Below are 26,980 nucleotides of genomic sequence, written 5' to 3' on the forward strand. Positions count from 1 at the left end.
CTTGCAGTTTGGTGTACATTAAACTGTCAACTAGCCCTCTCAAGTGGGTGTGAATTTTGTTTTAGTTTGCACTCATTTTACACTCTTAAGCACTTTCTTGGTGTAGCTATTAAGGCTATTTGCAGTCCCTTTTAGATCAGGAAAGCAAGGGTCCAATCATTGGGGAGGGTTGTTTTAGAACAGGTGATATTTGAGCTTCGCACTGGATGAACAGAGTCTGTGAAGGTTTATATGTGTGCGCTAATAATTAGGGGTGCACCGATAATCGGTAGCCTATCGGCATGGCACCAATAGGAGGAAAAAAATCACAAACGGCCATCGGCAGTTTTTGTTATTTTAGCCGATAATCTACACCGATATTCATGCCTGAATTTTTTCCAGCACAGAATCTAATGTTTGGTTTGGCGCACTTACTAATGAAGCAAGAACAATGAGTCAGTAATTGTCCTTGCAGTGCTGTGTAATGTGCGATCAACCAGCAGTAAATATGTCTGTGTTTGGGATTTTTTAAAAAATATCTGAAGACAACCCTAGGATAGCTGAGTTGTGTGCAGCAGAACAGACTTGATGCTACATTAAATCCAACGATCAACTGTGAGTAGATTTTTATTCTGATGCTTTTTAAAAATATTTTTCTAAAGGTTGAATCCTAAATAACGTTGACGATTTAAGTTGTCTTCAGTTACTAGGAAACTGTACACAAGAAAACCAACCCAACAAACATTATCCAATCATTGGCTAGCCTTGTTGTCTTTGTAGCCAATCACAGTAAGACACGTTCACTGAGTTTAATAATTTAATGTTAAAATATAAGTAACGTGATCAATTTGGAGAGTCAGTGTGATACCTCGAAAAGAAATGCACTGAGCTGATAAAGAACCTTGCAGAACACACATGCGTGGTTCCACAGTCGTTCAAATTACATTGCAGTTAAAATGGAAGGCTCTTTTTTAATGCCTACCCCATTACCATTAAAGTTTGTACAGTATTTATTGAGATTACTCATGACCCTGGGTTTTGGTGCACCCCTACTAATATCCAATATATTCTTTATACCTTTGTCAGCAGGCTTGACTAGAGCAGGGTACAGTTATTACCTTTGTATAGATCTGCAGGGAACATTTACTTTAAATCCAGTTTAAAATTAACATTCCTGCTCGAAAAAAACTCACAGTGCCTCCACTATAGTTCTCATGGCCAAATCCAGTTAATAAAATCTACTGATATCAGCATGACTTTTACCAGCAGGGCAATCTCGAATTGACTGATCTGTCTCGCCACTGCTAAATCCTTTATTATTAATTATTGATTATTTCTTTCACATGCAGTCACTTCTTTCTCCCTTTTTTACTGAGCCATTTGCTTCCCTGATGAAGACAGAATTCAACATGCATTCCCAATGCTGATAATTCTCTTCTTATCTCTTTACCTGCTCTGAAATATGTGACATGTGTTTTAATTTAGGCTTTTCACACTTGTTGACATTTTCCCCAGCAGCAATCTGCTTAAGAGATCTCTCCACCTTTTAAGATTAAAGAAAAAGGATCAAATACCTTCAGTGGGTTGTTATCAGTCTATTGCAGTCTTGTTGATTATATATATATATATATATATATAAAGATACAAAATGAAAAGATGTGTGAGCTGCCACTGCATTTTGACTACTTCATCATAATTTCTCAAGTGAAACTGTTGTGCCTCTTTCACTGATAGCACGATTACAGTACAGCGGCAATCCAAGCCTTTCCAATTTAACACACATTCTTGTGTCGATGGTTTACTACATCTTTCTATGAACTCAACTTCTGTATAACATAAAACAATTCAAAAACGAATTATGAAACTTGCACTACTTATAACTGCTTAAATTAAATGTCTGAGTTGTTTTTTAATCATAGTTTTGTAACTTTAGAGGGTGCAGTTTACCTTTCTGAAAATAAATACACGCTAATGACAATTTGAGAGTCTAGGCCCTTGAGCCATTTCACTACATTTTAGCGTGTTTGCAATCCCCAATGTTCTGTTATAGGTCACGAGGACACAGGTCCCCGAAGCCTGTTGAAACAGTCTTAGCACGTCGTCATTCTAGAAACCAACTTGCACTAGTGTGTCATCAAGCTCTATTATAGCTGTATGCCTTTAGAGAATGTAAAAGGGAATGCACAGAAAGGTAAACAATTGAAGACTACAGTAAACAGACACTAAGGAATTATATTTTACTGTGTAAGCGAACATGCTTTTGGGACCCTGTATCTTTAAATGGATACAGACACAGAGGAAGACGAATAGCCTGGCTGTTGAATGTTAAATGTTGAATCTATCTCTTGAGAGCACTTTGAATAGAAATAAGTGTATTAAAATGCTAGCTGCACCCCACTCTCCACTACAAATAGGCTAGAACTGCGTATAGTGTTTTCTCCACTGTAATATACGTTTATTTAATTTATTTTTCTGTTTTTGTTCCCTATGTCCTATAATTAGAGCCCTGTGTTTTTTTGTTCTTTTAAATCTGTAATTCAGTCCTAAACCATAAGAATAATTAAGTAATCAACCCACACAATTCTGGCTAATTAGAAAACACCCCCTAATTAGGAGGACAATTATTGCCATTCTAGAAACGGATGCGTTTATAGAAAACGCTTACCTCGAGACTTGCTGTTTTAGAATAAATATATGCACCAACAAACTCAAAAAAGTATTAATTTGAGAGATCGCACGCAGCAATATCCACCTGGTGTGCTGCACACTGATGGTATGTTAGAATGTTAGAATGTTAGAATGACATAATGTTAGAATTCATCTAACGTATACTAAAGTTGCAGAATTAATAAATACATACCGAGCACTGGCATAGGAGTTGCACAGCACAGACAGCAGAATAAACCAACAGTGTGCTGTTAAAACTTTCTACAAAGTTTTTGAAAAATTGATGAGTTACTACAACCCTGGTCAATGCAGAATAAAGCCAAGTTTTATTTAACCAGCTCACACGTTTCTGAAGCCAGTACGGATTTTAGACCCACAAAATGTTAGTAGTTTGAATAAAGAACGCCTCCCGTTAGATTGTAATCCAGGGTTTGATGCTTACTGTAAATCAATAATGGAGGGATAGCAACTATATATGCAAAACAAAATAGTCTTTCCTGTGGTTATGTCTGCTTCTATTGCAAATGGTCAATGTCATAGTATTTGCTAGACAGTGATTTTGCAAAACCTAGCCTGCAATGACAGTAACCAGATAGGCAATTAAATACAGTAGCATTCATTTCTTCTGAAATACTGAAGTAAACACATTAATGTATTCTGTCTCTTTCAATAATAACATTATAATTATGTGTAAGCACATATGCATTTACTACATATCTGCTATGTGAATACACAGTAATTAGAGTCACTTAATGTAATGTGCTATATACTGTAATTGCATATGTCTATATACCCATGCATATACTGTAAAGTGTTCCTTGACTGCTGCTCCTTCACTGATTATTCTGATTGAAGAGTTACTGCAGAGATCTCTGATTAACACAGAATAGCCCTGAGCTGACAGGCTTAGGAAGCTCACCAACATGACCAGAGTGATGTCTGCTGTCATGCAGACATGACCCTGGACAATGTCTATGGCAGACAGACATCCCATAAAACTTTAATCACCCCTGAGCCTCTTGCAGGAGCGCGGTTGGAATTAGAATAATTGATTAGCAGTCAGTAATCATCGTCTCCCTGTAATTATACTCCAGATACCTTTACTTGGGCCATCTTAATGGAGATACAGTATATATTAACTGATTCATTTTCAACATTGTTTTCGCAGTTCAGGGAAGAGAGAAGGGACAGAGGCATCTTAGTATTGATCATTCGTGTAACCATGGCGATTTGCTACTTATCCGAGTTCAGACATTGCATGGGGAATTCAAATGTAGCTGAACGGAATGACAGTGGCCCGCACAGACCTCATTTCAAATGACATTCCAGATAGATAGGTGTGTATATAGCCACACAGCACCCAATATATATTATTAATCACTTGTAAAGGCAATGTTATGTTTGCTGATGTGAGGTGAAGTCTCTTCTATGCACTGACAGAAAATTCTGTGTGAGTGTGTGTGTGTGTGTGTGTGTGTGTGTGTGTGTCCGGTTTAGCATTTAAGTAAGTTTCTGACCGAAACATTTCACATTTACAGAAACAGGCAAGCAATCGTAGGATCAGCCTCACATACAAAGACTCCCACTGCATAGCAGTTTGATCTGTTCCTGGTTTTACTGTGAGTTTAATCACCTGAGCTTGTCACCTATACACTGTGGCTAGTCAAGCTCGTATTAAAACTTCTAATGGGTGAAACTGCTGTGCAACATGACTTTTATTTCCTTCCCTGAATGGTAATAAGGCCATAGGTTGTTATTGTTAAAAAAATAAAAAGCCCTTTTATTGTTATCCTTTGATGAAGTGGATTGAGATTTACTAAGCCAGCTATTACACCGTGTAACAATTTTTTTTTTTTTTTTGTTCCTGGGTAGTAAGTGTTATTTCCTAATTGCTTATGCCTCAAAAGTATAGAAAATGGCTATTATTCCCCACAAACTTTGCTTTTGTGACCAGGACAGTGATATTTTGAAATTTACCTATTTTCCAGAACATTCCAGATAGATTCAGTGCTGAGTAAACTTGGAGGAGTAACTTCTAGAACTTTCTAGAACTTTCCAGTAATATAAATAGTATTATAAATACAGGGGCCTTAAGCCCACCAGTTCAGTTTAGTTCCAGCTGCCTAAGTGGATACATATCTGCATTTTTCTGAGATGGCATCAAGGTCATAGGAGACTTCAAAATGGTGGCATTCCTGATGGGTCTCCAAGGCGGTTTTACCAAGTTTCCCTGCTATCTTTGCCTTTGGGACAGCAGGGACACCAAGGTGCACTACCACAGGCGGGACTGGCCACAGCAGACCGAGTTCTCTGTGGGGAGGAACAACGTCAAGTGGGAGCCACTGGTGGACCCCCGTAAGGTGCTGATGCCACCACTGCACATCAAATTGGGCCTTATGAAACAATTTGTCAGAGCTCTAGCTAAGGAGTCGGCAGCCTTCAAGTACCTTCAAGACTTCTTCCCTAAGCTGTCTGAGGCAAAGGTCAAAGCCGGTGTCTTCGTCGGACCACAGATAAAGAAGATCCTGGAGTGCAATTAATTCCCCAAGAAGCTCACTAGTAAGGAGAAAGCGGCTTGGAACAGCTTTGTCGCAGTGGTTCGGGGCTTCCTGGGCAATCACAAGGCCGAAAACTATGTGGAGCTGGTTGAGACTCTGGTGAAGAACTACGGCACAATGGGCTGTAGGATGTCCCTCAAAGTCCATATCCTTGATGCTCATCTTGATAAATTCAAGGAGAACATGGGAGCATACTCGGAGGAGCAAGGCGAGCGCTTCCACCAGGATATACTGGACTTTGAACGCCGCTACCAAGGACAGTATAACGAGAATATGATGGGAGACTACATTTGGGGGCTGATTCGTGAAAGTGATTTACAGTATAATCGTAAATCTCGAAAAACTACTCACTTCTAAATCTTTTGTAGTCATTTTTGTATTACTTTAGTATAAATACATGTTAATTTGGATTCATATGTTGTTTTTTTCTGACTTTATGTGAACGAAAAGACACAAATTTGCCCGTTTTCTCATTGGAAATAGGTAAATTTCAAAATATCACTGTCCTGGTCACAAAAGCAAAGTTTGTGGGGAATAATAGCCATTTTCTATACTTTTGAGGCATAAGCAATTAGGAAATAACACTTACTACCCAGGAACAAAAATTGTGTTACATAGTGTTATCTACCTGCCAATGTCAATACTGCCTGGAAATCAGGGCCATAGGGTAATAGCAAAAATATCCATGTTCCTCTCAGCAGGTTGTATCTCTTCTGCGTCTGTCATTAATATGAACTGACAAGTTTAATGAAAATTTGATAACATTTACCTTGGTAGTTTCTAAATACATCTCTGTCCTTTTGGATAACCTTAAAGGGGTATATTTTAATGACTGAAACAGTGATGGATCAAAAGGGCGTGGTAGGACCTTTTAAAACGAGCACCAAGTATGCACGATTTTGAGTTCTTAAATTAACCTTCAAAGTTGGCCGTTGCTTGTTTTGTAAGAGTAACAGTTTTATTTGACTGCAACAAGAAACAGAAAAATGGAGCCGATTGCATTTTTGTGTAAGGACCTTGATAAGTGTTTCACCTTGGGAACTTTCTCATGATATCTTAATCTTACTTACATACTTCTGTTACTGGAAAGCTCGGTTTTTATGAAACTGACATTACATTATTTTAGAAAGATTGCTTCTGTTCATTGAAACAGAGAGCTTGTCACTTCTATTAAATCAGCCTAAGCATCACATTAGAGGATTAGAAGCAATGCTAACCCTTTGGGAGCCCTATGTTATGTGACAGATATGATTTCCAGTCACAACTTCCCAAACTGCAATATAAATACCATATTCCTTCGAATTTAAGACGCAGTCCAAATTTCCCACCCTCAACTTGATGCATTTACAAAGATGCATTTACTCATATAAGAAAATGACGTATGGAGGCAGTTTGCAGCCGTTTGCTGTCACACAGAGCGTTACAGTCATGCGCTGCTTCTCATTTCCAGTCTGCTGTCACACACAGCATTACAGTTATGAGCTGCTTCTCATTTCCAGTCTGCTGTCACACAGAGCATTACAGTTATGAGCTGCTTTTCATTTCCAGTTGTGGTTACTCACACCTGTTTTTCTCCCTTTTTGTGAACTGTGGTATTGCTTGGCAAGTAGAAAAATATGGTGGTCTGATTAAGACTGGTAACGAAAAAGCTGAAATTGTAAAAGCTGCTCTTTGAATTCCTCTGGAAGCTTAATGCTGCTTTGTGACAGGGAGGAGCCTATCGCTGGTTCAGCTGCGCTGCTGCTGTGGTGAACAAATTATGTTGCGGAATGTACCCTATAATGTGTCTCTCAATTGAATAGTTCTTGACTATTTACTGTCTCTGTTGATGGAGTGAATGTGCACAAGAGGTCGCAATATTCCTTGCATTGAGTATGTCCATAGCCAAATAATATCAAGAAATACTGTATAGTCTACACTTCATAAATGGTTATGTATATTATTCTGTCTGCAGTGCAAATGATTTTTTTAAGGAATTCACCCCTTCTTGCTTCCAGAATCTTGAAGACTTGTTGAGTATATTACGGATTCTACTAATAATCTCCAATGGCTCTCATTTGAAGAGGTTACAGAGCAAGCACAGTACTGTGCTCAATCCCCTATCTGGAACAACTTCCAGCTCAGAGCATGCTTTGCAGTACAGTACACCATCTTTGGTAAAACAGAATCCATTAAGACCTCAAGCACATTTCTGTGTCCATTTATATAAGGGACTCAGCTAAATCTCTGCGGAGTACTACAGGTGTTGAACAGAATAATCCCGCCTGGATACAAGTGGCCAATGCGTTGACTGGCATTATGTATTTTGTATATCACTGTCAGGCCAAGTAAAAGTCACCTGAGAAAAACAATTTTGTTCCTGTCAAGCGTAATGTTAAGACTTTGATAGTTTTACTACTATGCCTTATATGTTGCACGTTTTGTTGTCTGGGGGCTAGAGACATGAAAACGAGTCTTCAAATGCAAGAATCAAGGCTTCACCCATTATTGCAATTTTTTGGTAACTTCAATTTAGTGGTTATTTGCTGTATGATGGATTTAAACTGGCATGTAAAGTAGTATTTTGCTCTGATTCTAATTTGAGATTTATATTTCTGTTTTTCATTTTGTGACCAGACAGTACTGGAACTTAAACAGAGACTTTGATCTCCTTTCATTTGCTGTCTGTCTGTCTATTGTTTGTGATTTAAACGGTCTTTTCAGAGCTGAGAATGATATTAAATCAGTTTAGTCAAATTGAATTGTGCTATCATCATTACGATTATGGTAATATTCACATGTCGCTCTTTGACATTATTTTCTGCTGCCTTTTTGAGCTTATTTATTTCAGCCCAAATGAACTAGCCTGTGTGATTAGATGTCTGCGTTGTACAAGGCAATGGCAACAAGTACTGTACGGTTAACTGGGTGAATGCTTAAATTAACTTCTCCAATTGAGGCTTGGTATTTTTTGTTTGTTAATGCAGCTATAGAAATAAAACTCCTATTTCATAGCAGTTTCACTCAATCCAGGTTTTACTGTGAACCTGATTGTAGCCACAGTGTACAGGTAATGAGCTCAGGTGTGTCGTATTAAAAATAGCAAAACCAGGAATGGCTCAAACTGCTATGCAGTGGGAGTCTTATTTCCATCCCTGGTTGACATTGCCAAACAAAATGATACCAGGTTTTCAAAGGGAACGCTTCATGTCCTCCCATGCATTAGAAAAATTGGCAGCGTAGATTTGAGTCATTTCATTTTATAATGTCCTCTTTGTATGTGTATTGTGTACACAACCCGCAATAGTGTAGTGTGGTAAACACAGTAACCATTTCCAGAAGTAAAAATCCTGATTGAAAGAAAAAAAGCCTCTACCGTAACCAGCTTCTCCAGACTTGCCATATACTCCACCGCAGTCCCATTGTCTTTACTTGGGCAGAAATAATCTCTATGGCATCACGAGAGAGGCAGTTTAGGGTTCATTTTCATCGGAAACGTCAAGAGAGCCTTCAGAGGTTTTTAAATGAAAAGAAGCGGGTTTCTGAAGTTCATAAATATACATTTGTTAAAAACATTTTTAAAAACAGCAGAGGCACCTTCCGTTTAATTTAGTCAGGATATCTGAGATGTGTTGGTCTACTGCTAATTGAAATAATTGCTAGTCTCCTGTTTTGCTGAAAAAGCAGATCCTCACCAGTCAATGACACCCACACACAGTTGGAATGGGAGAACACAGTTAATTAACACCTTCATCTGTAAAATCAAATGAAGCCATACCTATCATTTATTAATGAATTGTGAGTTAAATAAACAACTACTGCATGTGTGGTTTTAGACATAGGAAGCCATCAAAAAGACTGACACTTTGATGTCATGACTCAAAACAGCTATTTTTGCATATGCCACGTTATATACATTGTGAGTGTAATGGGCGGTGTTGTGAGATGCACTGCCGTTAAGGATTCTGCCCCCTGTTGGTTAGAAGGTTAAAAGCTCTAGAACCACGAATGCCGACGAGCCTGGCTCTTTTGCATAGTGGTTAAGATGCTCGTTTGTGGTGTGCGGAGGTCGCAGGTTCGCACCCAGCCTCTGCCCTGTTGTCCGAGGATGTTATTTAAATGCTATTTCCAATGTATCAAAAGGTTGCAAGAATAGCTTCCTCCTCATCTAACACAGATAAACCAGTAATTAAAACAATACACTTTCACAGTGAGTCCTAATACATGTGCAGTTCTGCTTTTTTGTTTTGTTTTATTTTCTTTTGTTTTTCTGTTGTAACAACTGAAAGTCACAGTGATATGTGGTTATCCTGAGGCTTTTGAGAAGGTGCAGTCGCTCTCCAGGGAAATTAGATTTTACAACTTATGAACACTCTGTTGTGAGTTACATAAAGCAGTGCTTCACCATATGCTGCGCTAAATTGAAGGCAACCCTTTTTCATATAACCTTCATGCCTTGTCCCTCAAATGCATATAGAGGTTACAGACTGCAGTAGTCTTCATCCTGTTTCACCCCAAAGGCCTTCACTTGTGTAATGAAATAATCCCTTAATGTGTAGACAGGGCTGATGAACCTCAACAATCATAAAGTTACTTCTTTGTGCCTCTGGGAACTACTGTCTTAGAGATAGACTGCAACACAGGAGTAACTCAGAAGAAAAAGCACACACACACACACACAACACACACACACAACACACGCACGCACGCATACACACCTACGCACACACACACGCACACACACACATGCACACACAACACACGCACAACACAGACACACACACCCACACGCACAACACAGACACACACATGCACAACAGACACACACACGCACAACACAGACACATGCACGCACACACACACACACAACACAGACACACACACATGCACACACACACACATGCACAACACAGACAGACGCACGCACACACACACATGCACGACAGTCACACACACATGCATGCACACACACGCACAACACAGACACACACACACACACACACATGCATGTACATACACACACATACACACACATACCTAAACCAATTTACCTTTTCTGCTTGTCTCTGACTGGAGTCAATCAGCTCAGGTCTATAGAGATATTAAAAGACAGTGTTTATACCCAGTAAGATTCCTTAATCTTTAATTTCTTAACTGTGATATTTTGTTTTGTGTGAGTTCTTTATTATAATTGACATCCGCGTTTGTCAGGTAGTAACAGCCTTTAAAAACACAATCTGTTTACAATCAAACAAACTGCCAGGGCCTGCTCAATGCAACTTCCAGGAGTAAAACAAAAAAGTCGTCTGTGCTAAGAGTCTGTTTTTCATGATCTGTAATACATCAATACACGTGTTATAAAGATGTTATGAACAATATTAGACAGTTAAAACAAATTAGTTTGTAAACATGGTTATCTTTATATAAACAGAAATGGATATTTAAACTATTTTGTGACCTTATTTGTTTGCAAAATGTTCGTAGTAGAATGAAAAATAACAGGCCAAATGAGAAAATAACTTTGAAAACCATCTAAACCATCTCATATTGTTGAGAATTTTCCATGTTTAAATCACAGAACGGTAAAACCAGTCTTCCTTGTTCCATTTGGTCTATACCAAGGCTGTATGAGGCTGTCTTGTGAAAACACTAGATTTTGAACGTGTCTGTCCAATCCATGTGTGCATTCAACAAGCGGTGAATGAAGAAGCAACGATTCAGAAAGGTGGTTGTGCAGTGTTCTGGTACGAACACTTTTTGCTTGAGGCAGGATAAGAACACAGTTGAGAGCAATTTGTATTTTTTTTATATTGTATTCAGGTGTCTGAGGGATAGATGGCTGGCAAGCTCAGGGAAGAATATAATCTGCCATTCAGGACTGTATCGCAGATGGCAAAGTGCACTGTGAAAATAATTTGACTTGTCAGACTGACAGTCTTTTTATCTACATTTCAAGGACAAGGTTGAAGTTCTAACAATACTGACACCCAAAGCTACAGCCATCCCTCTTCTGTGAAAAAGCTGTCAGGACCAGATATTAGGGTTCTTATTATAGAGAGTTGGCATTGGGTAGGGTTTCTGCTTCCATTGTTTTGTTAATTAACCCTTGACAACAACTGCTGGGTGATATTTCCAAGGCAACCAAGGAGCTGGCGAGACAGGGCAGCATAGAAAAGGGAGAACTGGAAGGAAATGCATCTTCTAATAACGAAATGATTTTGTTTTAGAGGTGCGTTCAGTGTAACCAGGAATTTTCTTTTCCTTTTGATGTGGTGCTCGTATTCTATGACTCCTACATGTTTCTTTAGCAGTTTTCAATTAGAGGTTTTATTGACATAAAAGGGAAATGTTTGAGGGAGCTTTCTCAAGCACAGTGGCAGTTCAGTTTGTTTTTGGGCAGGGCTACAATGTTTGCATAAACTTCCTTAATGAAAACACATCCATGACACTAAAACAGCCTGGGATCAAATTCCCAAACAAATAACAAGGCATACATACAAGCACACTACATGAAATGTCCCATTTGTTGATTTCTGGTCTGGTAACCTTGGAACCAAAGGTGATGGCACTCAGAATGCCCAACAGCAGTCTTTTTTATTTCTTTAGTAGCTGTAATTAAATTGAAAATACATGTATGTATATTGTGACTACATGTATAATGCTAGTGGAATGACCTAAAACGATATCATACTCTAAAAGGTTTCATTTTGTAATTGCAATTTGATGTCCCGTTAACGACTATCTTATTGCATAGTAACTACTAAATCTGAATGAGTATTTTGCCAGGAAGGATACTGAAAAAGAGCTTGTTTTGAAGCTTGAACATGTCACCCCCAGCATCAAGTATTCGGATACCAAAATGCCATGCCAGCGATCTATAAGGAATTGACACACACTACGTTCAAGGGGTGAATCCCAGCAATACCTTAATGCTGTTATAAAAATAATGATAATAAACAAGACAAGGTGGGGTTGACACAGATGGGGAAGGGGTGGAGTTGGGGTAGCGATTAATTAAGAACAACTATTTTTTGAAGACAGATGGCAAGACACCTTAATGGAAACTAAATTACCACATAACTAACACACGAGATGTGCTATAGGGGCCTGTTTAACTGAACTAAACAGTGCTGTCATTTAAAGACAGAGAGAGCAGGTACAACCTAATCAGAGCAACATGGCAATGTTCCTAATGCTCTGTGGCTCTGATTTCCAGGCAATATGAAAACGGGCAGGTACATAACAGCTGGGCTAAGCATATTGGAATACAATACTAACCAACAGGCCAATCATTTAATTGTATGCTTTATTTTTATCTTCAATTGTGTAATAAAGAAACATCTCCATGAAGCCAACTATCTAACTAATTCCTAAGAAAAAAAATAAACAATATGATCTATATGCTGTATGCAGGTACATATACACACAGCGCAAAGAAAATAGATGGAATAGGCTTCAAGGTAAACCATATGTGATTAAATTCTTCCACATCCAGTGATTTAGATTGCAATATTATTGTTGTTTTCAATGCACCGCTCAAAAATCCAGTACTGTCCATTCAGTTCATCTGGTGGACATAAATGCCCCTGCCATTTAAATCATTAAAAAGAATGGGACTTTGACAAGACTATAACAGTGTGTGTAAAAGGATACGTTTCGATCCTGATATAATATTTAAACATTGGCGATATGCAGATCAACCATTGTTCAGACCCACTGAATGACCCCTGTTTATTTTTAAATATAGTGCCACCCCTGCATGTGACAATTAGGGTCTGAATGCCATTGTTGTGAGAGTGTGTGCGTTACTGGCTGTGATAAGACACTTCTGATTGGGACTCTGCTCCTCATTAGAACCATTATTGTGCTGTACTATTATTATGATCTAAGGAAACGTTGCTGCTCATGCTGCTTGACAACAAGTAATAAGAGTGGGAGCGTGTGTTGGTACGGTTTTAATTCAGTCACAGGCTGGTAGCTACAAGGTGCTGTTCATAATCAGTGATGTGGCACTTCTGATTGGCAGGTACAAGCTTAAACACAATGAGAGTTTGGTTTGGTTTCGTTTTTTTAGCTTTCACATTCAACGACGCGAGTCATAATTGCAAAAGGCTTTTGAATCTCAAAAAGTTGGAGGTGTTATGTTGTTTATTTATATTAAACCCACAACTGCAGAGTTACATTAGTCGTAATGGGAGTATTAAATTGCTGCGCCCAACTGACAAATCTCTAACAAGAAGCAAGCTAATTATGTAGCCAGTAATACTCACTTACGTTCATTGTTTGTGTATGAATCCATAATATTTTTTTGTGCTTTGTTTTGTTTTACTGTATCAGTGTAATATTTGAATCTAAGAAAGTATATGATGGTGAGAAATCATAGATGCTGCATGTATTAATTATTTGAAATCTTATAATCAAGATGAGCAAATAGGTTTATTACAATGCATCAAAGGGGCTGTGCTTGTCAAAAGTCCAGAGCCCTAACCACTACTCCACACTGCTGCCCATACTGTATTATTGTATGTTATGTATGTTTATTTTCATCAGTCAGTTACTGATAAAACTGCTCTTGATGTTGATAGGAAGTCTAGTAAAAATGCAATGCATTTATTATTATTATTTGTTTCTCCTCACTGTTCTCTTTTGCTGTTACTCTTAATGAACAGATGAAAAATAAACCTCACTTCAGGTTTTGCTGCAACAGAAACATGTGATTGATGCACACCTATCTCTCACCTAGACAATGAAAGCTGCTGTTTCAAGCCGTGTCTATCCCTATCTCCCTAATGTACATGACCAGCTGTAGCCAGCTTATCTCTGCTGCAGTGCTGGAGGGATATAGACCTGTTATTTACGTATTTCTGTCTCATGCTTTCAGCCATTTTCTCTCCATTCCAATCATCTTCACAGAGATCTAGCCACGGATAGACAGCTTTATAATGACATCTGGATTATTAGGTTATTATAGGGGACTGTGGGATGTAATAGCCTTACATTTCTATTTACTTTTTCATTTTCTCATCTTCATATGAAACTCTCAGTAGTACAGTCTCGTATAAAACATCAGGTTTCCAGCTAAGATGGAAATGACTTCCATTGCCAGCACCTTCCTGAAATTAAAAAAAAAAAAACATACAACAGAGCTTTCTTTGCATCTTTTATTGCAGGAAATGTGTGGCTGCTGCATTGTTAGAAGCATAATTACAGTTTGCACTGCTTCAGTGCACTTTTACATTTCCGTGTTTAGTGTATTGTCAGTTCACAGCAGGCAGATGCGTACGGCCTAGTGTGTAACGCTACAAGCAACCCAAGCAATCCATCTTTAAAAAAGGCGAACCACTGTTTGTTTACGGAGTGGAGCAGAAAAGATACAGAAAAGTGCTTCTCACAGTCTGTACCAGATGTGAATTAAGTGACGTGTCCTTGTTTTGTAATGGAGACAAACAAAAGGAGGAACAATAAAACATCTGTAATGAAAATTGCAATGTGAATTGCAAGAAATAGCACCAAGAGTCTTAAATGTGCTGTAATTGTACACGTGGTAACATTGTAATTACAATGTAGTTACAATCTGCATTAAACTGCAATATATACCACAGTGCTTAGTATTTTGGATACAACTGTAGAAAAATATTTGAAAAGGTGAGATTTTTCATTTTTTTATTTTAAACCACTGTGTGTCCGACGAAAGGAAATAAGTTGGAGTAAAGGCCTGGCATTGCTGAACACTGAAGGAAGCTTCGTCTCCATAGAGCTGCAGGCTACACAGATTTTATGAGGTTATTGCCTCGTAATACATCTTTGGTGTTCCAGCTTTCTGACAATAACCACCGTGTCTATTTTATTCTATAGAGTAATATTTTATACAATCCACACCAAGTTGTTTATTACATCTTGCAGATTGTATTTATAATGTGTATTTAATGTATCCTAGACATACTGCAAGCATCTTTTTAGAGTACAGTACAAAACATCAGTACAAAAAATGCTTACAAAGCCAGCACAGCCATTGGTGACCAATGCTACATCAGAGGTGACATACGTAGGCTGACGAACAAATCGACTCCGAGGACATTTCTACTGATTTTACAACTAAAGCAAGTTGTAAAATGAACAGCCTGGTCTGAACAGCAAGTGAAAATAAAAATACACCTTCAGCAGCTTTTCGAAATTGTCCAGAGGGAGTTTGCATATGTTCTGTGTCAGCATGAATATTCAAGAGGTGACCCAATTGGGTATCCGGGTATTATGGTAGCCTACTTAGATTTTGAAAGTTTTAGTGCTATCAATTTTATCTCCTTTTTTCTTATTTTTTGTTGTGTTTTTTTTTTTGCTTGGTAAAGACTGTAGGATCCTCAAATAACGCACTTTTATTATCAGGACTTCTGAAGCCATTCTGAAAAAGATATACACACATTTCTGAACATATGAGAAATTGTTGGGTTGGGTATAGGGCCAAACTGATGTGTGAGTGGCTTAGTTTCCAGCAAATGCCCACAATACATTAAAAAATGCTGATAGCCCAAAATAGCTAAGAATGAAATATATCAAGGGACTACATTAATTAACGTCAGTTCTAACAAGTAAGGACAAAACCACATTGAAAGTGGTGCAGGACCTCTCAAGAAACCCTGTAGGTCTTGGGAAAATCTTGGCACATTCATCAGGCACATCCTGCCACATATACCGTCCTCATAAAAGATCCCCTTTAAACAGGATAAGACATATTAAAACTCTGACGAGTGTAACATTTCAGCAGCTGTGTGTACTGGCACTGGCCCAGCATGCAATAACAATCAAAGATATGTGGGGTAATTTCTCATTCTTCATCTCTGATAATGGCCAATGCAGATTCCTTTTTTAATAAACCTCCCATTCTTATCTAGCAACTGCAGGACCATTTATTGATTGCCTCATCTCATATACTACAGTAGAATATTGTGACACTATTTAGGAAAACCCTATGTAGTGTATTTATTACCCAGTCAGTGAGGCTGGTATCATTGCTGCTTTTTTCATTTAACAGCAAGTTATCAACATTTGATGGGGAAGATAATAACCGACACACACTCTCAGCCCCATAATTTTCAAAGTGCTGCTGGGTTATTATTTGTATTCTTTCACCTGCTAAAACAAATCAATGAAAGCATGTCTGAGTTGAGCAGGCTAAGCCTGAGGCAGGTTTGTTAACACTGCTAACTCAGGGCAAATCATGTGCATAGCTGATAGTGAAATGGATTAGCGTTGGTGGTAGAACTCAGCCTGTAAACAGAGATACCGTGGATCCAGGGCTGCCACCTCTCAGGTACACACAAACGGGACCTCCGAATGGAAGGGGGGTTGTTAAAAGTGTAAACTCTCTTTTGAAATCCTCTATTCATCCAATAGGACACATTGATACTATCACTACGATAGTACTGACAACCCATTAATATTGTGCATTTAGTGTCCTGGGAAGGCATATTGAATTCTCAGGACACCTTCCACAAAAAGCAGGGAAAACAGGGACAGGTAGCAACCCTCAGTGGATCCAGCTAATTTTCAAATAAAGTACATACTGTAAGTAAATATGTTGAATTTAATGTATAAACCCATATATAAGTTCATATGAATACATACTGCACTGCACACAATGCTTCCTGGAGTTTTGAAGAAAGCTCATAGACTGGCTAAAAGCTCCTGATCTCCCAACCCCAGGTACAAAATAGCGCTGAGGCATACCCACTTAAAATAAGGTCAGATTGAAAGAGTTTTTTTATAGATGTATAAACAGTGTAAAAATAAAGCACTTGGTGTCAGAAATCACACATATTTATTTTTGTGTGCATGTTTTTAGCTGTATGCTGATGCCTTGAGTTCAGTATAATTGTAAGACTGAATTTGTTCTAGTCCATTTATTTCAGTGACACAGTGAGTAATCACCTAGCTACTGTAGTTGCTGACTGAGCAGCACTGCAACTAATGCTGTCTCTCAGAATACAGCGAGTCCTGCACCACCACCTGTATCCCAGGTAGCCAGTAAATACGCTTTGTGATCATTAATCTCTTAACGGATCTCCCAAACCACAACCTTTGAAGATGGTTACTTTTGGAAATGTCTGATTTGCGTTTGTTTAGTTTTGCAGTTTTTTTTGCCCACCTTCCTAGTCCCTATATTTATTTAACCCATTAAGTGCTGTTTACCTCATTCGAGGACAGGCTACTTTGTAAAGCACATGCTATTTCAATTTTCTCTTTAACTATATTGTTATGGTAACATACTCTACCGCAAAAAGTCTAAATTTAATTTATCAAATTACATAAATACCGCTTGTGTTCCGATTTTTTCAAAGAAACGTTAATTTGGTACTTAACGGGTTAAATAGGGGTTGTAGTTCTCATTATAAATCATACAAGGTTTATTATGTAATAACGAAGGGTTACAGCTATCAATCTCTGCTTGGAGAATAGATCTTGCTCACTTCTCCTAATAGCTGTCAGGTTACACCAAGGGTGGCCACGGTTCTGCTATTTAAAAAAACAGAAAGTACTGCATTTCCATTGCATAACCTTTAAATGTAATTGTTTGGCAGCAACAGACAGACGCTAATAACCTGACGTGTATGACTAATGAGATAATGCTAATGATCTACTGTCATTTCAGCATTTGACTTTTCCACTGTTTGGAAATAGGCAATCCAATTGAGAATGCACTTTTCCATCTACACCGTGGCGTAAATTAGTGGGTGTGTGTAAATGTGGTCGGAGGTGGGTTTTGGGGCATTAAGCTAATGTATATTCAAATATATTATTACTGCCAAGATAACCGCAGAAGTCTAGAATGACGTATTTTCCATTCAAACTACATTAATTGCAGCCTTCTGACAGCCGGTGCTAAATATTGCAAAGCTGATATTCTTTGGGATTGTCAAAAGGTGTGATTAATGTATGGATGGTAATAATAACCCATAAACCACAGCTCTTTGTATGGCAGTCTGTGTAAGAAGTTCATATGAGAGGCCATCATTGGAAATATAGCCCTTTCGTTTCCTTATAAGTAAATGTTCTATAATGGATTTTCATGTTAAGACCTTTGTGTTAACAGAACATTGCATCACATTATCCCCTTATTTCTGATGTTACTGCTAAGGTCTAATTAGATGTTCATCTGGCACTCAATCCCTTATGAGTCTTACAAGCACTCTTGCCTTCTTGGAACAAGAGGTCAAATACAGTGCACTGTGCAAGTGTTTTTGGAATTAGGACAGTATAATTACCGGTATAATTTTAATCTGCTATATGCATCAAACTGTTGACAGGCTGGCTTTAACTTTAATCATCTTATCGTGGGCCTCTGCAAAACGTGGCACTTGAAATCAAGGTCCTTGAAAAGTCATTTTACTTAAAGAACTGGGATGTCAATGTCTGTCATTCTTTCAGAAGTAAAACACTGTAAATACTGCTCTTCAGTCAAGCATGCAGTCACAGCAAGGAGAACCCAAGGGCAGTTATAGGATCCAGTAACCAGGAATTCACAGTTGCTGTATAATAACACAAATGTGTCTTAGGTCATGCAATTGATCCAGTGCGTCGGTTCTGTGTGAATTGTGTAAAACAAAAAATGACAAAAAGGGCAGTCTCTGGAATGCAGTTTGATCATCAGAACTCAAGGCAGTATTCTACTTTTGAAACGGATGTCCTTGTCTTAAATAGCCAACCAGCTGTGTCTCTTAGGCTCCCCTGCCACAACTCAATCCACAAGGTCAGGTAGCTGGTGTTTCATTTGGCTGAGATTTGAGTCTCCAACCTAAAATTATGTTTTCTTTGACTTTTCGTCATCCTCAAAGGTAGATTAAAGGGCGAGGAGAAATTTAGGACAGAATTTCTACTCTATGGTATTTGTGTTTTAGAAAACCGATCACTAAGAAAAAAAGAATAAGGTATTGATTTCTATTATACTGTGCACCACACTCTTTGACTAAATCATATCTTGAGTTAATCTGTTAAAGAGAGGGGGAGAGAGAGAGAGAGAGAGAGAGAGAGAGAGAGAGAGAGAGAGAGAGAGAGAGAGAGAGAGAGAGAGAGAGAGAGAGAGAGAGAGAGAGAGAGAGAGAGAGAGAGAGAGAGAGAGAGAGAGAGAGAGAATGAATCAGTAAAGTTTTGATTGATCCTTGCAGAACTAGATTTCACAGTAGGGCACCGCAGTCTGGTTCGATTGACGTCAGTCAAGGTGCTGTATAATGTGCAGCTTGACAAGGATGGTGCCAAGGTTTTCCAATATTATAGCTTTCCATCTGGCCCCTGTTTATCAACACAGTCTTCGAGCTGTCTGCAATTGATGCATTTCGCTATTCTGCCATTTGGCATCCCTTTCCACATTGAGAAACCTCAGTAGATTTGGGCAGGAGAGGCTGTACTTTATGTTGCTAGTCCTAGGTAATAAATGAACGCTAAAGCATCGGTTAGCACTCCTTTTGCAATCTAATTTTCAGAACACAAACTATCGTGACATGAAGCTTCAGAAAACTCAATCACTGTCAAAACTCAATCACTTTAAGACACATGGCTGCTAAACCTTTGCTCCATTGCATTGCATCGGGTGATTAATACACATTTGAAGGGATTGAATAATAGAAACAAAAATACTTAATAAAACATACTCATAACTTACTCATGAATGATTAAAAAAAAACATTGAGAATGGAGCACACTGGTCAACATTCATTTCTGGAAAGCATTGTTATATAACACACAGTTTTGAGGGACTATAAAAAATTCAAAGCTGCACATTGTACAGTACATTTAACATTGATGTCATGGTATTACAACCATGCTCTTTATGTAAAAAGAATAATTTCCCGGAGCCTGAAGCAAAGAACACTAACCCGGTCCCCAGATCCCAAGTCCTAATCATTTATTCAGTCATCTGAGTATTTTGTGCTCTTATCTACATCGTTCTTTAATATTAATGAAGACATTGTGTAGAAATAGATGATCAGCTAGTTCTTGAGCAGCTCCATCGAATGTCCTTTCCCATGGTGTTCAAACCTCTGTAAAGAGCTGTAACAACACACACTACCGACTGCCAAATAGAAATGGTTATGCTCTATAATACGTATTTCAAATGCAATTGCTTATGAACTGACATATTGCATTTCATACTGAATCTCTATCAGATTCATTTGAAATTAACATCAATTCATGAAGCATTCCACCCTTTGGGGATGCATTGGCTTATACATAATGAATCACAAGGATAGGTTTCAGTACCCACAGTAGTAAATGACTGATGACTTCATAATTTAAAATACATTTAATAGGGGCATATTTTCAAAGTGTTATTATGTCGCTTAACTCTTATAAAAGTTTCCCTACAGTAAAAGCATATTAGAGTGTAATGAAGCACCGTGCAAGCATGGTAAAGCATAGGAAAGCATTGTGAAGCTCATAGAAGCAGAGTAAAGAATATAAACAAAAACGGGTAAACTATGGTGAATGCATATTATAACCAAGGGGAAAGCTGCAAAAATATCATGCAAAATTACCATGATGCACTTTTATAAAGGAAGTACTCAAATACAGATGCATTCTTCTTCTTCTTCTTCTTCTTCTTCTTCTTCTTCTTCTTCTTCTTCTTCTTCTTCTTCTTCTTCTTCTTAAGAATATAAGAACATAAGAAAGTTTACAAAGGAGAGGAGGCTATTCAGCCCATCTTGCTCGTTTGGTTGTTAGTAGCTTATTGATCCCAGAATCTCATCAAGCAGCTTCTTGAAGGATCCCAGGGTGTCAGCTTCAACAACATTACTGGGGAGTTGGTTCCAGACCCTCACAATTCTCTGTGTAAAAAAGTGTCTCCTATTTTCTGTTCTGAATGCCCCTTTATCTAATCTCCATTTATGACCCCTGGTCCTTTTTTCTTTTTTCAAGTCAAAGAAGTCCCCCGGGTTGACATTGTCTATACCTTTTAGGATTTTGAATGTTTGAATCAGATCACCGCGTAGTCTTCTGTGTTCAAGACTGAATAGATTCAGTTCTTTTAGCCTGTCTGCATACGACATGCCTTTTAAACCTGGGATAATTCTGGTTGCTCTTCTTTGCACTCTTTCTAGAGCAGCAATATCCTTTTTGTAATGAGGTGACCAGAACTGAACACAATATTCTAGGTGAGGTCTTACTAATGCATTGTAGAGTTTTAACATTACTTCCCTTGATTTAAATTCAACACTTCTCACAATATATCCAAGCATCTTGTTAGCCTTTTTTACAGCTTCCCCACATTGTCTAGATGAAGACATTTCTGAGTCAACATAAACTCCTAGATCTTTTTCATAGTTCCCTTCTTCAATTTCACTATCTCCCATATGATATTTATAATGCACATTTTTATTGCCCGCATGCAATACTTTACACTTTTCTCTATTAAATTTCATTTGCCATGTGTCTACCCAATTCTTCTTCTTCTTTTTCTTCTTCTTCTTCTTCTTCTTCTTCTTCTTCTTATATGTAACTATGCATTGTTGCTTTTTAAATTAAAGCAGCTGTGTGTGCTTGTTTAGATTATAGCTTTATGAATCTTTAATGAGAAACAACAGAGGATTATCCTATTGTTTCAGTCGAATGAAATAGTCTGACTGTGGAGGCTTTTCATTGGTTTGAATGGATAGTAAACCTTGTTGTAGCAAGTTCAGGAAAATGTATGTTTATACATGCAGCATTTATTGAGCAGGAAGCTGCTGAATTGGTGTTGTAGTACATATACATTGTATGGTTCTACCCCTCTGGTCTCTTTTAGCCTAAAAGGTTGTTTTAGATGAATGCGTGTGAAGTAAAGTGTTGTTAACTGCTGTAGTGTAGTCAATATTTACACATCCAGGAACCCAAGGAGTAAAACAGTCAGTATTAGTAATACAACCCCATGTATAATGTGTGGAAGTGGCATTTTTAAAATCATCAGTAGCATTTATTGTAACTGCTTGATGCAGCCTGATCGTCAAATTATTAATTAAACAAGGGTTAAGCTTTTAGATTTATTATTCATTAAACAAGATGATTCAACTTGTTCTTTCTTTTTTTAAAATATTCATACAATAACCATTAAACTACTCATCAGAAGGACAGCATTCAACTCAGAAACTCATCAGGTAACACAATAGCTTTGAAAAATTCTAACGGCATTCCATTTGGACAGGAAAGTCAATGCTGAAAAAGGGTAATTAGTGTAACCACGAGTGATAGTTGCCTTTGAATAATGCTGCAAAAAACATGAGCAGCAAATATTAATTAGTTTATTTTGGTTCCTTCTGTTAATTTATGTTTATTGGCTGTATCTTGTTAGTTATTTCCGCTCCTTGATACAAATGTGTCAATCATAAGTAGTCTGAGAACACTAGTCTGAATATAAAGAGGATTTTTGCATGGGGATTATATATTGAAAGGTGCCAGCTGATTACATTATATGTTGCAAGCTGTTTAACTCCTTACATGTACTGTACAATTGTACACTATGTTTAAATTCACAATAACTAAAATTGTGAATTAACTGCATGCATAATCTGTTTTTGTTTTTAGTTTTTTTACAAATATGCTAGATTACATGTTGCTAGCAACTAGTTTTCCCAAGAATTTCAGTGTGAATTTCAGAATGTAAGCTTTGTAGTACTTCAGTCATACTTAAGTAAAACAACCTTTTATAAACCTTCTAATGTCTTATAATTAGTCCGTTCATTATCTTTTTTAAGTGTTGTTTGCTCGTTTTCTATTACATAATGAAGTACAGCTAAGGCCACAAGTTTTTCATCACCCTATAGAATTAACATAAAGTTGAATGAAACTTGCTGAATAATGTTACGTTAGCATATTGAATTACACACCGCTTTATAGTTTTCCATATTCAGCACGGAGAATCCGTCCGTGGGTGCTCAACGGCTACCTGCACGAGGCCGGCTGTAAAAACATGAACAGTTCCATGCATCCCAGTGCCACAGATAGGAAGTGGCTATGGGCCCCCCCCAAAAAATGACGAGGCTGCCAAACTATGAATGGAAAATAATAATAAATGATTAACGCATCCCACAGTGGCGCACTGCCACCTACCCCCCAAATATTGAAAAATGAATGAAAAACGAGCAGCTGAGACACGGCCCGTCCCCCAGAGCATGACTGCACTGGGGGAAAGAGCCCAGCCTCTCCAGCCCGACCACGCCCCCCGCCAAACTAAATACGAACCGCTCAGCACTCAGGTAAGGAAAAAACCCTACTCATATATTTGTAATTTTTGATGTAGGGGGAAACCTCAGGGAATCCGTGGCTGAGGGTAGCCAATCCTCCAGGCTCTGAGCAGTCGGCTCCCATTTCAGCTTCCCAGCCCGTGACTGAGAGGCCAAAACAAAAATGCGACATGGGAGAATAACACACAGAGCCTTTATATGTGCGTCTCCTTCCAGAAAAACAACCAAGTTTACAATACTGACAAAAATTGAAAAATGTAACTTTTCAAAATCTAACATGAAATACTGTGCTACTATTATGGCTTCCGGCGATATTTATTTTGTAGTTTCCTGATTACATGATGTTAAATAAAAGATGTTCATATACTTTTTTCTTTCTTTTAAAATTATGTCTCAATCCTAAAATTCTAGGTGATGCAAAACGTTTGGCCATCGCTGTACAGTATATGCATTCAATGAAAAGACACAAATAGGCTTGCAGCAGGTGTTCTGCAAGACTGATTGAACATTATGATAAAATGTGTACATGAAATGCAGATTAATAAATGCAAACATCCTATTCAACAGATTTGGACCAATTTCAACACTTTATCAATGCATAATTGCATCTTCAATTCATTCAAAGTTTCTAAGCTGGAAAACAGTCTTGAAGAATGCTGATGCTCAGCTTGAATCCATGTGTCAGCCCACGCTTGTGGAATAACTAATTCAATCTCTTTCTAAAATCTCCACTCATTTGAGCTGTTTAAGATAGGAGGAGGTGAGCTAATCAATTCAAAGTTTCAATTTATTTTTAACATTGCCAGTCACCTTAAGCCCTGTCTGGCGTCGGGTTTCTCTTCATGTATCTCTGTACAGTATTTTTAAATCCAGGGATTAGGCTGCTCAAGTGTGTTTTTTCGTGACTAAAGCACTCCTGAAATTCCAGTTTTAAACAATGGTCTGGGTGGTTAGATGAATGAGAACTCCACTGTGGTCAAGAGATGTCAGGGAAGCAGCTCAATATTCCATAACTCTCCTAGCTTCAGAGCCCTTATTGGAGATGATGTCTCTTTTATTGGAGCAGACATAACATATTAAAGCTAGCAAGAACCAGAGGCATTATTCTAGATTTAAGATAGTTAACAAGCTTTGCGAGTTGTTGTTGTGTTGAATTTTGATTCAGCTACCCTCTAAACTGTTTATGTGGTGTTCTCTCTGCCTCGCTTCGCCCACGCTACTCCACTACTCCGCTCGCTCCACTGGCTCCCGATCACCGCTCGCATCCAGTTCAAGACTCTTGTACTAGCCTACAGATGCCTTGACCAGACTGCACCCAGCTACCTCCAGACCCTCATCTCTCCCTACACCCCCACTCAACCTCTCCGCTCCGCCTGCACTAGAAGACTAGCTCTACCTCCGCTACGCTCCCCTGCCTCCAGAGCCCGCTCCTTCTCCACCCTTGCTCCGCAGTGGTGGAATGACCTTCCTACAGATGTCAGGACTGCCCAGTCCCTGACCACATTCCGGCGCCTCCTCAAGACTCACCTCTTCAAAGAGCACCTGTAGAACTCCTCTGTTTGTATCCTGGGACACTATCACCCTTCATGTAAATGTGCTTTATTTTGCTCTTATCTGCCCCCTATTTTACTGCATTTAATCCTGTACTTCAGAATACTGTAATCTGCCAAGTGTTTAACCTGTAGTACTTTGCATTTAATCACATCCTGATGTAACTATCACTATTTAATCATATCCTGATGTAACTATCACTATTATCTGGTGTATTATTGAATTGTGGTTTGTCACACTTGTACTTTGCTTGAACAAAAGTTATTGTATTTCTTGCTCTTATTGTATTACTTGTATTGTAACACTTGAAATGTATTTGCTTACGATTGTAAGTCGCCCTGGATAAGGGCGTCTGCTAAGAAATAAATAATAATAATAATAATAATGTGGTGTTTCTACCAATACTTTTTTTTTTTCTTACTTGCTTCAAATGTATTTTGGTGCAAGATAAGTTCCAGCAGTTTTCATTTGTGGATTTCTGTGCATACTCAGAACTAGAGAGCCTGTCAATGCCAATAAAGTTTTTTCTTTTTTTCCAGCCCACCGGTTTGTGAGTGAAGGTGAATATTTGGAGGTCACTGAAATTTCCAAGGAGCAGTCTGGTGTATATGAATGCAGTGCTAGCAACGATGTCTCAGCTCCAGATGTTAGAAAAATACACGTTACTGTCAACTGTAAGTGTATGACCATTTCTGCACCTTATGCCTTTTTTATGTGATTTACAGCCGTAATCTCATGTATATTTGATATAACCATGCCTTATAGAAATGGGTATTCATTTATTTGACATTGATTACACTATTGATTTTTTGCATCATATTTCCAAAAATGCCTCACAAATCCAGTTTACCAATGAAATAAAGTTTCTGATAATACTTTTATTTTTGCAAGATGTTTCTGTACAAATATATTTTGTTTTATTTAACTAAACTGATACCAACTTGCAGAATGTAAGGTATGTTTATGAATGGACAAGTACACAGAAAAGGCAGATGACACACAGAGAGTGCAAGGGTTTAAAACATGACGTTAGATTCAAATGCGCTAATACAAACAAAGGAAAGAGCTGCTTGCATGTTTTATTCACCAAAAGAGCACAAAAAATGTGTTAGAACCGGTTGGGCTGCTACTGCATAATAGATAAAGAGTTCTCCAATCTTCAGATTCAATGGGATCACACTATAGAAGATGAGAACAAGGGAATCTGATCACAGGAGTTCATGACTAGCCTCCAGCCTACTTACAGACTCCAGTTCATTGTCGAAATTATATTTTATGCTTAAAAAAAGACACATTTGTACTTGCAAGCACTATGAGAATATTAATGTGCATTTGTACCTTGATGATCTCTTGCAGATCCACCTTTCATCTCCAATGCAAGGAACACAGGAGCACCCATTGGCCAGAAAGGGATCCTCCATTGTGAAGCGTCAGCAGTGCCGTTTGCAGTGTTTGAGTGGTATAAAGAAGACCGAAGGCAAGTACAGATCCATCTGAAACACGCCACTAGCAGCACTGACATCAGTTTAGCACTGTATTCCAGTATATAAAATATATCCTATTCCATTCAAACAATACCACCATGGATTCCTGTTAGTCATAAGCTTAGTCATTAACGTCCCTCACTATTACATCCACGGAATGTGTTAAAATAAAAAGATCCAACATCAGAAGACCACGGATGACAATCAAAACATCACAAAAAGCCGTCATCGTGCCGTTACATTTTTTATTAAAAACATGAAAACAAACCAAAAAAAAAAAAAAAGCCACACTGTATTTTGAACTCCTTGGAGGACAATTCAATATGTTTGGTATCTTGAAGGTGCACCTTGGAAGATTAAAAGTAGTGGAAGCCTGTGCTTTGCTGAGAGGTAAGCTGGACCGCCGCAGCCCAGGGCTCTTTTGAAATAGTGCTGAGCCTCTCACCACGGTACACGGTTCAGGGTTTCTAGCAGGTGGATACAATTTATTACAGGCCCCGGCTGGTCGAGGTTGCAGTAACACTTTGTGTTTACAAGGCACTGAATGAATATG

General features: G+C 38.3%; 1 protein-coding gene across 2 annotated transcripts in view; it reads left to right on the plus strand.

Annotated features, from left to right (window-relative positions):
* LOC117966528 (opioid-binding protein/cell adhesion molecule-like) overlaps positions 1-26,980 on the plus strand; it is a 364,153-nt gene that overhangs the window by 330,683 nt on the left and 6,490 nt on the right. For both annotated transcript variants that reach the window (XM_034912730.2, XM_034912729.2), the window contains 2 exons: positions 25,483-25,617; positions 26,300-26,420. In XM_034912730.2, the coding sequence (XP_034768621.2) occupies positions 25,483-25,617; positions 26,300-26,420 (256 nt within the window). The remainder of the gene's footprint in view (positions 1-25,482; positions 25,618-26,299; positions 26,421-26,980) is intronic.

This window comes from Acipenser ruthenus, chromosome 40 (genome assembly GCF_902713425.1).
Source record: "Acipenser ruthenus chromosome 40, fAciRut3.2 maternal haplotype, whole genome shotgun sequence".
In the NCBI taxonomy this organism is placed as follows: domain Eukaryota; kingdom Metazoa; phylum Chordata; class Actinopteri; order Acipenseriformes; family Acipenseridae; genus Acipenser; species Acipenser ruthenus.